We start from the raw sequence: 16823 nt of genomic DNA, 5'->3' as shown, positions 1-16823 counted from the left end.
CCCTATGTTGTTGAACCTCAAATCTACAATCCTAAACACAAAGATCACATGTGTGCACCATGCCTGGCTCCCAACCATAATCCCAGGGGCTATATTAGTTTTAGTCTGCCTAGTGTTATCCCAGGTAGTGGAGCCAGGCCTAGTGGTGCACACTTGTATTCCCAGTATTCAGGAGGCTGAGACAAGAGGATCGCAGTATGCAGACAGCCTCAGCTACTTAGTGAGGACTGAGACCCTGTTTCAAAATAAAATGGGGGCCGGGTTCATGGATATCCTCAGCTACTTAGTGAGGCCCTCTGCAACTCAGGGAGACCCAGTTTTAAAATTAAAGAATTAAAAATAGGGCAGGGGCTATAGCTCAGAGGTCAAATGACCCTGGGTTCCATTCCCAGACTTGCAAAATATAAATTAAAAAATGAGTAAAAAAGGGAAGGGGGTATAGCTCAGATCAAATATCCTGGGTTCCATCCTCAGTGCCGCCCCCCTCCCCCCAAAAAAAGACATAGTAGTTGACACAATCAGTGTGCTGCAGGCAATCTACTAGAAGAGTCACAACCTGGAAGTTTTAGAAAAAACACAAAAGCCAGGCACCACAGCCCTAGCTCATAATCCCAGCATTTTGGAAGCTGAGACAGGAGGATCATGCAGGTTCAAAGACAGCCTCAGCAACTTAGGGAGGCCCTTTGCAATTCAGTGACAGGGTTTCAAAATAATCAGGTTGAGGGTATAGCATTAGGTAGAATGCCCGAGTTCCATCCCCAGTTCTGGGGGAAAAAAGACAAAAGACACGAAACAAACACTTCCCTTAAAGCCTTTACTTTGAGACATGATGGAAAAATCTTACACACATGGTCATAATTGAGTGAAGATGACAACATTGTCAGCTAACTTGGAAGCTGAACTCTGGAAATGACAGGATCCAGCACTGTAACAACTAATACTCCTCTCCTTCCTCCTCACCCTCTCCTTCCACAGAATCCACACCAACCTCCTCATAATCTTTCTCTAGGGCAGCCATGTCCTCACGGGCCTCAGAAAACTCTCCTTCCTCCATCCCCTCACCCACGTACCAGTGAACAAAGGCACGCTTGGCATACATCAGGTCAAACTTGTGGTCCAGGCGAGCCCAGGCCTCAGCAATGGCTGTGGTGTTGCTCAGCATGCACACAGCTCGCTGCACCTTGGCCAGGTCGCCACCGGGTACCACAGTGGGAGGCTGGTAGTTAATGCCAACCTTGAAGCCAGTGGGACACCAATCCACAAACTGGATGCTGCGCTTGGTCTTGATGGTGGCAATGGCAGCATTGACATCTTTGGGAACTACATCACCACGGTACAACAGGCAGCAAGCCATGTATTTACCGTGGCGCGGGTCACATTTCACCATCTGGTTGGCTGGCTCAAAGCAGGCATTGGTGATCTCTGCTACAGAAAGCTGTTCATGGTAGGCTTTCTCAGCAGAGATGACAGGGGCATATGTGGCCAGAGGGAAGTGGATGCGGGGATAGGGCACCAGGTTGGTCTGGAATTCTGTCAGATCAACATTCAGGGCTCCATCAAATCTGAGGGAAGCAGTGATGGAGGACACAATCTGGCTAATAAGGCGGTTCAGGTTAGTGTAGGTTGGGCGCTCAATGTCGAGGTTTCTGCGACAGATATCATAGATGGCCTCATTATCTACCATGAAGGCACAATCAGAGTGCTCCAGGGTGGTGTGGGTGGTGAGGATGGAGTTGTAGGGCTCCACCACAGCTGTGGAAACCTGGGGGGCTGGGTAGATGGAGAACTCCAGCTTGGACTTCTTGCCATAATCAACAGAGAGCCGTTCCATCAGCAGGGAGGTGAACCCAGAACCGGTTCCCCCGCCAAAGCTGTGGAAAACCAGGAAGCCCTGAAGACCCGTGCACTGGTCAGCCTGTAGGAGAGGGAAAAAAAAAGGGAAATGTAATAATTTAATGGAACTATTAATGAATTTTTTATATCGGAAACTGTGTATCTGAGTAAGATAAACCTAAGAAACTGGCAAATTGAAATTGTCTTATAACCAGGTCTGTCTGCTGAATAAGTACAAGTAATAGCAGCAGATTCCACATTTTTCTGGGCACCAAAGAATAAATGCTATCAATTACCCACTTAAAATAACACATTTATAATACTTACCAGTTTGCGAATTCGGTCCAAGACGAGGTCAATGATCTCCTTGCCAATGGTGTAGTGGCCCCGGGCATAGTTATTGGCAGCATCTTCTTTGCCTGTGATAAGTTGCTCAGGGTGGAAGAGTTGGCGATAGGTACCAGTGCGAACTTCATCTAGAAAAGGAAAAGAAACCAGCCACTCTTCACTAACCTGCACAAGCCTGCTCACCCCGAGCCTGGTAGTGATCAATCAACAGCCACCCTAGAATAGATGTGATCCAACTCACCAATGACTGTGGGTTCCAGGTCTACAAACACTGCCCTGGGCACGTGCTTGCCCGCGCCCGTCTCACTGAAGAAGGTGTTGAAGGAGTCGTCTCCTCCCCCAATCGTCTTGTCGCTTGGCATCTGGCCATCAGGCTGGATGCCATGTTCCAGGCAGTAGAGCTCCCAGCAGGCGTTGCCGATCTGGACACCAGCCTGGCCAACGTGGATGGAGATGCACTCACGCTGTGGAAGGAAAAATAAAAATTTCTAGTCCTGGGTTCAAAACACAACCAAATACAGCAAAAAATACAACCACTTCAGGAGCTGAAGACATGGCTCTGGGATACAGTGCATAGGAAAACTCTACTTGGGATCAACCCCCAGCACCAAAAAGTTAAAAAAAAAAAAAAAAAGCTCTTTCCCATCCTTTTCAGAACGAGAATAATGCTTAGTCATACCTTCCTCTTTTAGGGAATGAGGAGGGGAGGGGGCTATCCTTCCACCCAGTGCCAGAATCCTACTCTAGGATAGGTGGCCAGATTTCCGGAAAGCCTGGCAGATGGAGCTCGAGGCCAAAGCGGAGGAGAGGAAATGGTGTCGGGGGTGGGGTGGGGAGGTGTGTCTGCGGCACCGGATGAATGGGCAATTCGGGGAGCGCGTGCCCGCGTCCGCGGCTTGGGTGTGGCGGCGCAGCTGCAGATCCTCGCGGAGGCCACGACTGCGCAAACTGCGGGTTTAGCCCGAGCAAGGCCTCTTCCATTCGAGCAGGTTTTATTTAGTGGCCCCAAATTTACAGTCTTAAAAATCCTTCACTGCTCCCCACCTGCTCCACCCGAATTCCTAACACAGCAGGCGCAGACAGATGTCTTTTGCAGGCTGTGGGGCCCGAACAGTCCTAATACACTGGGGCGTGGTGTGGTAAACATTCCCCTCATTGCTTCCCTTAAAAAAGAACCGGGAGGAGGGGTGGATTACAAGAGACACGCCCTGGAGCCGCAGCGCCCTAACGCGCACGCGCACACCGCAGAGCCGCTTCCCGCCGCCTTCGGGCGGGAAGTAACGGCCGCGCGTGCGCTTTGTCTCGGCTCCTTCCCGCCCCCGCTTTTCGCGCTCTGGAGGAAGTGAGGGCGGGGAGTCTGCGCGCGCCCGCCGGCCGCGCAGGGCCAGGTGGGGGAAGGGCACGCGCGGGCAGACTAGAGGGTCTGGAGGCCATGCGCCCTGGAGTTCTGCGCTAACAGGGTTCCAGAGGCGCAGAATGGAGCTGGTGCCCCAGCAGCACCAATATCCCTCCCAAGGCCCGGGACGAGACCGGGCATCGACCCCGTAGCTGGGCCCTGGCATTCTCCTACAAGCCGGGGGCTCCCGTATGCCCGCCCTCTGCTCTCCAAATGGACGGCCTCGGCCCCAGCCCTCTCTGGCTAGATGCCCCTCTGCCTGTTTTTCCCGTTTTCCCTAGCGCGTCTGGGCACCGCGCACGGCCCACTCACCATAGTGGATACAAGTTAGGATGTGGAGGCGACAGGAACAGAAACCGGGTCCGTTCAGGTTACCGTCCCCGACAAGCTAAGAGTCGAGGTAAGTAACGCACTGAGACGGGGCGGCGCCGGAGCCGCTTAAGTAGCGGCGTGGAGGGGGCGTGGCACAGGCCGCAGGCCCCTCCCTCGGACCCGCGCGACCACTCGGCGCCCGGCCTGGTCTCCGCAGAGGCGGGCCTTGCGGGGCTCCTCCCCTCCGCGGGAGCGCGCCGCGCGGGCCCGTGCTGCAGACTGCGGCGTGGCTGCCGGGAGCCGCGTGGGAGGGGAAGGAAGCTGACTTCTGGGGATAACCCTAAGGCTCCCCAGGGCCACGCGGTTTTAAAGATGAAGCGCCCTAAAGTGCAGACACTTCTGGTTCAGATAGCTCAGCTCATTATTTTCCTGTTGCCAGTTTGTCAGTGAGTTTCGTCTTTTCTTTTTTTCACTTCCTTTAAAGGCAGTGCATTCTGTACTTAACCTGATAATGTGAGGATGCTAGCTTTTCAGCTATTACAAATAAATTTATTCGGCTTACTGCATGTAAGGACGTGTTCTCGGAACTAATGGTACCAGAGGCTGGAAGCAAAATAATATTTCAATCATTGGAAGACAAGTACCTAAGCATTGAACGTTGAGGCTGTTAACGAGGCAGAGTAGACCCCATCTTTAGATCCAAACCACGTACTTCATGTAACTATCTTAGGGGCTTTTTATAAGGAGATTTAAAAATATATTTCAAATGGTAGCCGAACTGCACAAGTGAGGAGAAATCTGAGGAGGGTGGTAAATAATTTTTTTTACATCTAAGGATTTTAATGAGTAGGGATTTCTTGTGTTATCTTGAGTCTTCTAAATAAGATTGTTTTGGCATGATGTCCAGATAGATCAGTTAATTATAGCTTCGTGCTAGGAGGCCCATATTATAGTGAATAGACTCGTCCAGGCCCCCTCCACCTCTCCAAGTCTATCCCAGGACTGCAAACTGTATCGCTAAACCTTGGAAATTCATGATTCATAAGGTGGTTGGGGCTTAAGAGTGGCTTTAAAATTGCCCTAGCAGAAGCCTATTGCTGTTACCAAACTGTTCAAAATGTCCTCCCGGTGGTAGTGTAAGAGTAACAAAAAGGAAAACATAGTTAAAATTCATAGTTCATATAAAGCTAGTACATCATTCAGATTTGGTAAAGCCTTCGTGCATCTTTCAAATAGCGAATTTACAGTGTTAATATGTGTGTGCATTTGGTGAGGATGCATATCTCCAGCCATCCCGACCTGGTATGCAAAGGAGGTTCTTATTTTTTTCTGATAAATTTTTTTTGTAGTTATGTTAAAAGATTTTGTACCTCAAAAATCCAAATTTCCTCACATTTTCCTAATTGGTTAGAGAGGCAGGAACATATTCAAATATTGTTCTCACTTATTCTATTTCCTTTAATTATTCTTGAAAGGAGACTAAAAATAACTAGCTTCTTTTAACTTGAGAAACGAATGTTAGGGAACCACCCTGCTGAACTCCATTTTGCTGTCCACTTTGGATAAAAGCCATTTGAAAGAGGGCACCTCCCTCGCCTGGCTCTGCGGCATAGCAGAGCCTTCACTGCAGGGATTTGCTCTTGTGGACCTGTTTCCTTAGATACCTTTCTAAAACCATTAGTTTTCTAAAGTTGTGTCATCTGTGTATTCCTCTGTTGTGAATGAGAAAGTATTTAAGTTTTTTTGTTGTTGTTGCTGTTGTTGTTTGTTTTTGTCCTTGATGATACTTCAGGTTTCACAGAATAATGGAACTAAAAGAGACCTTTAAAAATATAATCTAGTCTGGTGTCTTTATGCCAGAAAATACTGAATAAGGCTAATTTATTTTGCTTCTTCATTTACTATATTATTATTTTTTTCCCTGTAGTACTGGAAATGGAACCCTACTCTGTCTCCGAACCACTATTTTATTTTTTATTTTGAAGTGGTCTCATTAAGTTGCAGGTCTCACTAAGTAGCTGAGGCTGTCTGCGAACTGCGATCCTCTTGTCTCAGCCTCCCAAATGCTGTGATTGCAAGCATGTGCGACCATGCCTGGCTTCCCCAGCCTTATTTTTTAGTTTATTTATTTATTTTTTTTAGTAGAACTGTGGGTGGAACCCAGAGGCTTTCTACCTCCAGGCTATACTCCCAGACCTATTTTATATTTTTATTTGAAAACAGGGTCTCACTAAGAGAGCCTCACTAAGTAGCTGAGGCTGGCTTAGAACCTGCGCGATCCTCCTGTCTCAGCCTCCCAAGCGCGGGGATTACAAGCGTGCGCCACCACACCAGGCGCACACACTTATAATATCAGTACTTGAAAGGCTGAGACAGGAGGATTGCAGGTTCTTGGCCAGGCAGCTACTTAGTGATGCACTGTTTCAAAATTAAGAATAAAAAATAGAGCTGGGCATGGTGGCACACGCTTGTAATTCCAGCACTCAGGAGGCTGAGAAAGGAGGATTGCAGTTTACAGATAGCTTCAGGTACTTAGAGAGGTCCTTTTCAACTCAGTGAGACCTTGTTTCAAAATAAAGAATTAAAAAAAAAATAGGGCTCGGGTTGTAGCTCAGAGGTAGAATGCCCCTGGATTCCATCCCCGGTACCGCAAAAAGAAAAAAGAAAAAGAGAAAAGACTGGGGATGTAGCTTGGAGATAGAATGCCCCTGGGTGTTCTATCCCCAGTACCGCAAGTAAAATAAAATAAAAAATAAAACCCACATAGGTCTGTTTGCTTTTTGCTTTTGTTTTGTAGTTCTGGGAACTGAACCAAGGAACAGTCAACTCCTGAGCTACATCATAGTCATGTTATTTTATTTTATTTTATTTTATTGAGGGGAGGAGACTGAGGAATGAACCAAAGGGCATTCTACCTTTGAGCTACACTCAAAGGTAGAGCCCTTTTTATTTTTATTTTGAAACAGAGTATCACTAGATTTCTGAGAACCTCAGTAAATTTCTAAGGCTGGCTTGGAACCTGCAATACTCCTATCTCAGCCTCCAAAGTACTGGGATTACAAACAGGAGCTACCAACCACTCTGGTGGTCCTCCTCCTCCTCCTCCTCCTCCTCCTCCTTCTTCTTCTCATATGCCTGTATATACTTTATCTACATTTAACAACTAAATAAGAACTAAATAAGTCTTCTATGTCTGTAACATGAACATAGTATTACTCAGAAATATAACATTTTACTTTTACTTTTTTTTTTTGGAAGTACTGGGGATGGAACCCCAGGGGCTTTTTTTGTGTGTGTGCCCAGAGGCACTGTACCTCTGAGCTACACCCCTTGCCCTGTTTTTTAGTCTTTATTTATTTATTTGGGTCTGGGGATGGAACCAGGAGCATTTGACCTCAGAGCTACACCCCCTGCTCTATTTTTTACTTTTTATCTTGAAACAGGGTCTCACTATGTTGCTGAGGGCCTCACTAAGTAGCTGAGGTCTTTTTTTTTTTTGGTGGTACTGGGGTTCCTGGAAACCCTTCTACCTCCAGGCTACACAATCAGACGTGTCTCACAAAGTTGCAAAGGGCTTCCCTAAGCAGTAGAGGCTGTTTGGAAACCAATCCTCCAGTCTTGCCTCCCAATTGCTGGGATTACAAACCTGTGCCACCATGCCCAGCCCCCCAGGGGCATTTTTGTTGTACACTAGAGAGCAAGAATAACTGTCCATAGCCAATTGTTTGTCCGAAAAGCCACACTTTATTAACAGGTTCGAACCTGGACCCAAGCATCTCTGCTCAGCAGATCATGACAAGGGCCCTGACTTTTGTTAACCCTCTCCTTATATAGCATCTGGTTACAAGGTCATTAGTTATTCTATCAGCCTGGACATTTTTGATATTTACAACTTGAAAAGCAACCATAAAGCACACAACTGACCTGGGAACAGGGTCCCTCCTCTTATGGTATGTTTACCCAGATGTTGAGGACTGAGATAACGGGGATGTGTGAGTCGGCTGCTGCTTTTATTTTACCTTCCCCCAAGGACAGCCGGGGTTCCTTGCCCCATTTGTCTTTCTATCTGCCAGTTAGATAGAGGAGATGAGGGAGAGCAGGCTTGGGAAGGTATACACTTTTTAAATTTATAACTCCTATGTTTAAATTGCCTGAGAAGCATAGATGCTCAGGGGTGGCAGGGGCTCATGGAAGAGGGTCTCTTATCTATGGAATGTTTGTTCAGACACAAGGGCATTGGAGCTGGCTCCGGCTGGCGCTTGTTCTTTAACTGCCTTGGGAATTTTCCTATAAGTTATTTCTCGCCCTGTGCCTGGATTTAAATCTCAAGAGGAAGTTAAGCTAAAAAACTTAAATTTAAGACTAAAATAAAACTTATAGAATCAAACTCTATTATAATTTCTAAAAACACACTAAATTATTGATCTTACTAATGATTATAACAAATTTTGTATTAGCAAAACTTAAACTAAGCCTTAATACCTAATTTAAAACAAAACACTTAAAGCAAGGCACAGCAATTTTACCTCCAAGCTACACCCCCAGCCCTATTTTTTTTCTTTTTTTTCTTTTTTTTTTTTTTTGTGGGTCTGGGGATGGAACCCAGGGACATTCGAATTCCGAGCTACATCACTTGCCCTATATTTTTTATTCTTTATTTTGAAACAGGGTCTCACTAAGTTATGGATGGTCTCACTAAGTAGCTGAGGCTGTCCACGAACCATGATCCTCCAGTCTCAGCCTCCAGAATGTTGGAATTACAAGCGTGCGCCACCACGCCCGGCTTTCAATTTTATTTCTTTTTTGGAAATAGGGTCCCTCTAGATTGATGAGATTCTCACTAGTTCTGGGACTGTCCTGGAATCTTTATCCTCCTGTCTCAGCCTCCCAAGTACAGGGATTGGAGGCGTGTACCATCATGCCCAGCTTCTGTGTCTTTTTGTTCAAGAAATGGCCCACATTCTCTCTTGTATATATATTCCTTGCTTTATTTCAAAAGCTTCTCACACTTGCCAGGCATGGTAATCCAAGTACTTGGGAGGTGGAGACAGTAGCATAAGTTTGAGGCCAGCCTCAGCAATTTATTATTATATATATATTTTTGGTGGTACTGGGGGTGGAACCCAGAGGCTTTCTACCTCCGGGCTATACTTCCAGACCTATTTTATACTTTATTTGGAATCAGAGTCTCACTAAGTAGCTGAGGCTGGCTTTGAACCTGTGCGATCCTCCTGTCTCAGCCTCCCAAGCTTGGGGATTACAAGCGTGCACCACCATGCCCAGCCAGCCTCAGCAATTTAGCAAGACCCTGTTTCCTCCTCCTCCTCCTCTTATTCTTCTCTTCCTCTTCCTCCTCCTTCTCCTCTTCCTTCTCCATGAGATTTGAACCCAGTGGCGTTCTAACTCCAAGTTATACTCCCAACCCTTCGTGTGTGTGTGTGTGTGTGTGTGTGTGTGTGTGTGTGTGTGTGTATGAGATACTGGGGGTGGAACCCAGGGGCTTTTCTATCTCTGGGCTATACTCCCAGATCTATTTTATACTTTATTTGAAAACAGAGTCTCACTAAGTTGCTGAGAGCCTCACTAAACCAATGCTGGCTTCAAACCTGTGTGATCCTCCTGTCTCAGCCTCCCAAGTGCTGGGATTATAAGCATGCGCCACCACGCCCGGTTTATTTTCTGTTTTAAAACAGGATCTCCCTAGGTTGCTGAGAGTCATGCTACTTGCTGAGGCTGTCCTCAAACTTGTGAGTCTTCTGTCTCTGCCTCCCAAGTACTGGTGTTATAGGTATGTGCCACCACAACCAGCTAAGACCTGTTTCAAATTAAAAAAAAAAAAAAGGGCTGTGGTATAGCTCAAAGGTAGAATGTCCCAGCAACAGAAATAAATAAACTGGGCATGGTGGCACATGCCTATAATCCCAGTACTTGAAAGGCTGAGACAGGACTTCAGGTTCAAGGCCAGACTCAACAATTTAGCAAAACACTCAGCAATTTAGTGAGATTCTGTTTCAAAATAAAAAGGGCTAGGGATATAGCTTGGAGATAAAATGCTCCTAGGTTCAATCTCCAGTATCAATCAATAAATAATAAAAAAGATCTGAGTATTTAGAACAGTGGTAGAGCACCCCTTGATTCAATACCCAGTGCCACCAAAACCAAATAAATAAAAATTTGAAAATAAAAAATTAGCTTTGACTAGGTGTAACTCAATGGTAGAGCATGTGATATGTGGGAAGCTCTGAGTTCATTCTCTAGCACTGAAACAAAAATACTAACTAGGTATTATCCCAGTACTTGAGAAGCTGAGACATGAAGATCACAAGTTCAAGGCCAGCCTGGGTAGTTTAGCAGACCCTGTCTCAAAAATAAATAAATAAGCCAAGTGTGTTGGTGCATGCATGCCTGTAGTTCCAGTATTGGGAGGTGGAGATAGGAGGATCATAGGTTCAAAGCCAGCCTCAGCAACTTATCGAGGCGCTCAATAAAAAATAAAGCCGAGCATGGTGGCGCACACTTGTAATCCCAGCATTTGGGAGGATCATAGTTCGTGCCAGCCTCAGCTACTTAGTGAGGTCCTCTGCAACTTAGTGAGTCCCTGTTTCAAAATAAAGAGTAAAAAATAGGGCTGGGGATGTAGCTTGGAGTAGAATTCCCTGAGTTTCATCCCAGTATTACAAAAAAGAAATAAAATAGAGCTGGGCGTGGTGGCTCAAACCTGTAATCCCAGCATGTGGGAGGCTGAGACCTGAGGATCGCAGTTTGTGGACAGCCTCAGCTACTTAGTGAGGCCCTCTGCAACTCAGTGAGACTTGGTTTCAAAACAAAGAATAAAAAATAGGGCAGGGGGTGTAGCTTGGAGGTCAAATGTCCCTGGGTTTCATTCCTAGACCCACAAAAAAATAATAAAATAAATAATAAAATAAATAAATAAAATAGGGCTGGGAGTTGCTGGGGGTGTATCTCAGAGGTAGAATGCCGATGATTTCAATTCCCAGCAACACACACACACACACACACACACACACACACACACACACACGGCGGGTGCAGTGGCACACGCTTGTAATCCCAGCATTCGGGAGGTAGAGACCAGAGGTTCGAGGTTCACAGACAGCCTCAGCTACTTAGTGAGGCCTTTTGCAACTCAGTGAGACCTGGTTTCAAAAATAAAAGACTAAAAAAAAAAAAAAAGGGGGCTGGGGGTGTAAATTGGAGGTAGAACGCCCATGGGTTCCATCTGCAGTACTGAAAAAAAGACACACACACACACACACACACACACACACACACACACACACACCTGTCTCAAAAAATAAATAAACTAAAAAAGCAAAAATAAATAAACTAGGCATGGTGGTACATAACTATAATCTCAGTATTTGGGAGGCTGAGATAGGAGGATGGCAGGTTTGAGGACAGCCTCAGCAAGCAGTGAGACTCTAATCAACTTAGGAAGACCCTGTTTCAAAATAAAAATAAAATAGGGCTGGAGGTGTAGTTTAGAGGTAGAATGCCCTTGGGTTCAATCCCCAATACCAATGTATGTATGTATGTATGTATGTATGTATGTATGTATGTATATATGTATGTATGTATGTGCTAGGAATATAGCCCAGTAGCAGAATGTCCCTGGGTTCCATCCCAATTCTACACACACACACACACACACACACACACACACACACACACCTTACCACTCCCTCTGAAACATACTATTAGAAATTTACCTAAACTGGCCATGGTGATGTACACCTGCAATCCCAGTACTTGGGATGCTGAGTCAGGAGGATCACAGGTTCAAGACAGCCTCAACAAATAGACTCTCATCAACCTAGTAAGACCCTGTTTCTTGTAATCCCAGCATTTGAGAGGCTGAGATAGAAGGATTATGGTTCACGGACAGCCTCAGCTACTTAATGAGGTCCTTTTCAACTCAGTGAGACCCTGTTTCAAAATAAAGAATAAAAATCAGGGCTGGGAGTGTAGCTCAGAGGTAGAATGCCCATGGGTTCCATCCCCAGTACCGCCCCCCCCCCCAAAAAAAAAGAGCTGGGCGTGGCAGTGGCAAACACTTTTTTTTTTTTTGTGGTACTGGGGGTGGAACCCAGGGGCTTTTTACCTCCGGGCTATACTCCCAGACCTATTTTTTAGACTTTATTTGGAAACAGGGTCTCACTATGTTCCGAGAGCCTCACTAAGTAGCTGAGGCTGGCTTCGAACCTGTGCGATCCTCTTGTCTCAGCCTCCCAAGTGCGGGGATTACAAGTGTGTGCCACCACGCCCAGCTAGGCACACACTTTTAACCACAGTACTTGGAAGGCTGAGACAGGAGGATCACAGGTTCTCAGCCAGCCTCAGGTACTTAGTGAGGCCCTCCACAATTTAGTCTCTGTTTCAAAATAAAGAATAGAAAATAGCTGGGTGTGGTTGCACATCCTTGTAATCCCAGCATTTGGGAGGCTGAGCTAGAAGGATCGGGGTTCACAGACAGCATCAGCTACTTAGTGAGGCCCTTTGCAGCTCAGTGAGACCCTATTCCAAAATAAAGAATAAAAAGTTGGGCTGGGAGTATACCTCAGAGGTAGAATGCTCCTTAGTTCCATCCCAATACCACCAAAAAAAAAAAAAAAAATAGAGCTGGAGGTGTAGTTTGGAGGTGGAATGCCCCTGGGTTCCATCCCCAGTACCACACAACACACTCACTCACTCACTCACTCAATAAATAATAAATAAATAAATAAATAAATAAATAAAATAGAAAGAAAGATACCTAGTCCATTTAGTATATTCTACAGAGTATCTTTTCTTTCTTTCTTTCTTTCTTTCTTTCTTTCTTTCTTTCTTTCTTTCTTTCTTTTTTTTTTTGTGGTACTGGGGATGAAACCCAGGGCCATTCTACCTCCGAGTTACACCCCCAGTCCTATATTTTATTCTTTTTATTTTATTTATTTGTTTATTTGTTTATTCTGGTGGTACTGGGGTTCCTGGAAGCCCTTCTACTTCTGGGCTACACTCCCAGACCTATTTTATACTTTTTTTTTTTTTTTTTTTTTTTGGAAACAGGGTCTCTTAAGCCAGTGCATCTGGCTTCGAACCTATGCAATCCTCCTGTCTCCACCTCCCAAGTGCGAGGATTACAAGCGTGTGCCACCATGCCCGGCTATTATTATTTTATTTTGAGACAGGGTCTCACTGAGTTGCAAAAGGCCTCACTAAGTAGTAGCTTAGGCTGTCCTTGAACTGCAGTCCTCCTATTTCATCTTCCCAAATGCTGGGATTACAACCATGCGCCACCATGCCCGACCAGAGGTATCATTTTTTGTGGAACTGAGGGTGGAACCCAGGGGCTTTTCTACCTCTGGGCTATACTCCCAGACCTATTTTTTATATTTTATTTGGAAACAGGGTCTCATTAAGTTGCAGAGGGTCTCACTAAATAGCTGAGGCTGGCTTCAAACCTGTGCAGTCCTCCTGTCTCAGCCTCCCAAATGCTGGGATTACAAGCGTGCACCACCATGCCCAGCACCCCAGAGGTATCTTAAAACTGTTTTATACTGCAACTGTAGAATAATATGTTCTGTTTACTAATAAACCCCAGAGGGAAGATCTCTGCATTTTATCATAGATGTAAAAAGTCATCCCAGTGGAATAAGCATATTGTATAGAGTAGTACAATTGTGTGTCTTCAGGGAAATTAAAAGCAAGCCTAACATAGAAACTGGTCAGTCTGCCTAACAGGTCTCTGCCTAACTTCCTGATGTATTCCTTTGGAACTATTTCTTGGGTGCCTGGCCTGATCCTCTCCTTTTTTTAGGGTTAGCTCCTCTTTGCCATGTTACATAAAACCCTCTGATTTATTGTTTCTGATACTGGATTGGAACTGGTAGTCTACAGAACATCATTCTCTCTTTGTGTGTGTGTGTGTGTGTGTGTGTGTGTGTGTGTGTGTGTGTGTGTGTGTGGTACTGGGGATGGAACCCAGGAGCATTTTACCTTTGAGCTGCACCCCCAGCCCTATATTTAAAAATTTTTTTTTTTTGGTAGTACTAGGGGTAGAACTAGAGGCTTTCTTCCTCTAGGTTATACTCCCAGGCCAGAGCCAGCCGGCAAAAGTACGGTTCCAAAGAGAGAGGTGAGGATGAAATAATATAACTCTAAGAATTTAATTCAAATAATATTTATTCTTAATATGGAAGGATCGCCAGTCCACTCCCGGGTCGATATCTCTACTGGCTGAAAATGGGGTTTATTCTCTTGTCGTATTTATAGTTTTTTGCTTCAGGTTACCCGGACAAGAAAAAGTCCAAAGTCCGGGCAGGTCAAACAATACCCTGGTGCAACACAAACAACACAAACCTAATCTTAGCTCAGACAGAACAATAGCATCAGTAGTTCTGAGAGAGTCTTAATTACTTTGAAACCTTCATGACCCCAAACCTTGTTGACTCTGGACGGGAGGACAGTCAGAAGTATACTTTTGGTAAAGATAAGGGGAAGACCTTAATGGCTCCCCACAGTTCCCCCTTTCTTAGTATATTCAAAGAAGACTGTGCCTGTCTTAGGTTGTTTCCTTCAGGTATCAAGGATTACCCGTCTTTGGATAGTACAGAGCTATAAGCTGTATATCCTGTCTTAGGTTTCCTTGTCCCAAGGAAATCTTACCCGTCATTAACTACCAGCCTCTTAAATGGGGTACTTTTCTTTTCTTTTTTTTTTTTTTTTTTTTTTTTTTGGTGGTACTGGGGGTGGAACTCAGAGGCTTTCGAGGCTTTCTACCTCTGGGCTATACTCCCAGACCTTTTTGTATATTTTATTTTGTCTCAGCCTTCCAAGCGCGCGGGGATTACAGCCACCATGCCCGGCAAATGGGGCACTTTTCAAATGTAGATTGTGCATGTCTGATGAATAAAAATGTTCTCACCTTGTCCGAGGACCACACTTTATCCCGAGTTTCTAATAAACAAGGTCATACTTGGGGTCAATGTAGTTCACAAAGCCATATTGCCAATATTATGCAAAATAGGTATTTCAGAAAGACATTTCCTCCAATTAACACTAGGATTTCTACATGTTAAATCAGCTTAACAGGATAAACAAGTTATTGGTGGGCTAACATTTTTATCTTCTTTCCCTGTGTAACCAGGGCCCCACAAGACTACACCTTTAATAGCACAATTACTATCAGTCTGTACTTGTCTGCAGTACCACAGGCGTCAACTGCAGACATCCCATCTTTTTGACATTCTTAGAAAAACATAAGAGTGTACCAATTCTTTGTCCAAAATAATTAAAAGTTTCTGCAATGGCTATAAAGTTCAAAGCAAGAAGTCCTAGCAATCATGAGCTGTCACTGAAGACAGTGATCTCCCATTGTTCCCAAACAGCTGGATGAAGTATGGGATGATCTGGAACATAAGTCCATGTTTCAGTAATCATTGAAGCTGGGAGCATCATCAATATTAATCCGAAAGTTTTCCATTTTTGCTTGATCCATATGTCGCACCAGCCACTCAGGTATCCACCGTGCATTATCTTCATCCTGTGAGAAAACACAAACATGCCCTTGTCCTCATATTAGTGCGGGGTCGGGACCTTTCCAAATTCCTGTGCAAGGATCTTTCCATTTTACTAGAGCAAAATTGTTTTTGGAGGATGGATGCCAATATCTCTCTGTTGCTGTGTGACCAGTTTTGTCAGCATTTAAGAAATTAAGAATAAAAAGAGCATGATTTAAAGAGTTCTGTGGTGAACAGGGATGTTACTCCCCCTTTTATTTTATTTATTTATTTATTTTTGGTGGTACTGGGGGAGGAACCCAGAGGCTTCCTACCTCCAGGCTATACTCCCAGACCTTTTTTATATTTTATTTGGAAACAGGGTCTCACTAAGTTGCTGAGAGCCTCACTAAGTAGCTGAGGCTGGCTTTGAACCTGTGTGATCCTCCTGTCTCAGCCTCCCAAGCGCGGGGGTTACAAGCGTGCGCCACCACGCCCGGCCTACTCTTCCCTTTTAAATAAAAGCAGCTCCTCAAGCATATAAATATTTTCAAAAGTGTTGTTTTCAAAGAATTATGGGCATGTTCTACAATGCCCTGTCCTTGAGGATTATAGGGTATACCTGTAATATGTTGAATACTATATGTATTGCAAAATCGTTTAAAAGCCATACTAGTATATCCTGAATCATTATCAGTTTTAATGCAGGTAGGAAGTCCTGAGAAAGAAAAACATTTCAAACAATGGGAAATCACATGCTTAGCAGCCTCCCCAGTTTGGGCTGTAGCCATAATAAAACCTGAAAAAGTATCAATAGACACATGAACATACTTTTGCTTACCAAAGGCAGAAATGTGGGTAACATCCATTTGCCATAGATTATTGGGGACCAGTCCCTGTGGATTTACATCTAAATGAGGAACAGGTAAATACTCTGGATATATAGGACATTGTTTAACAATTTGTCGTGCTGCTTCTCGAGTAATTTGAAACTGTTTACGCAGACCAGCACTATTTTGATGATGTAAAGAATGTGATCATTGAGCTTGTTCCAATTGAGAGGGGCAGACAAATTTTGTAGCATCATCAGCAATTTGATTACCTTCTGCCAAAGGACCAGGTAAGGCAGAATGTGCTCTTATGTGCCCAACAAAACAAGGATGCTGGCGTGATAAGATCTGAGTTTGAATCTGAAGAAATAAATTACCTATCAATTTATTATGTGTATCAATATATGCTACTGTTTCCAATACTTGAAGGGCATTAGCTATATATAAACTATTAGTATATAAATTAAAAGGTGTATCACACAGACGTTGAAAATCAGCAGCTACTGCATGCAGTTCTACAATTTGAGCAGACGTAAAGGATGTTTGAATTATAGTACTATGTTTATTAATTACATAAGATGCTAGATTAAAGCTAGATTAAATTGT

General features: G+C 44.5%; 1 protein-coding gene across 1 annotated transcript; it reads right to left on the bottom strand.

Moving 5' to 3' along the window:
- Positions 1-810: 810 nt before the first annotated feature.
- On the bottom strand, positions 811-3967 carry LOC308270558 (tubulin alpha-1B chain). The gene is made up of 4 exons (XM_080706481.1): positions 3890-3967; positions 2423-2645; positions 2161-2309; positions 811-1915 (listed from the first exon to the last, which is right to left on the bottom strand). Exons 1-4 carry the CDS (start codon positions 3890-3892, stop codon positions 935-937), a joined length of 1356 nt encoding a protein of 451 aa, XP_080562607.1. The 5' UTR covers positions 3893-3967; the 3' UTR covers positions 811-934.
- Positions 3968-16823: the final 12856 nt, after the last annotated feature.

The sequence above is a fragment of the Muscardinus avellanarius genome (genome assembly GCF_963383645.1).
Source record: "Muscardinus avellanarius genome assembly, chromosome: 11".
Taxonomy (NCBI): domain Eukaryota; kingdom Metazoa; phylum Chordata; class Mammalia; order Rodentia; family Gliridae; genus Muscardinus; species Muscardinus avellanarius.
The sequence above is the reverse complement of the archived record's forward strand: the minus strand, read 5'-3'. Positions and strand labels throughout refer to the sequence as shown.

Bases quoted from the DNA above. Each gene is read 5' to 3' on its own strand.
- LOC308270558 (XM_080706481.1), bottom strand. The intron at 2,310-2,422 runs GTGAGTTGGATC...TTCCTTTTCTAG, and splicing joins CCTGGAACCCACAGTCATTG to ATGAAGTTCGCACTGGTACC. The intron at 1,916-2,160 runs GTAAGTATTATA...CCTCTCCTACAG, and splicing joins TGGACCGAATTCGCAAACTG to GCTGACCAGTGCACGGGTCT.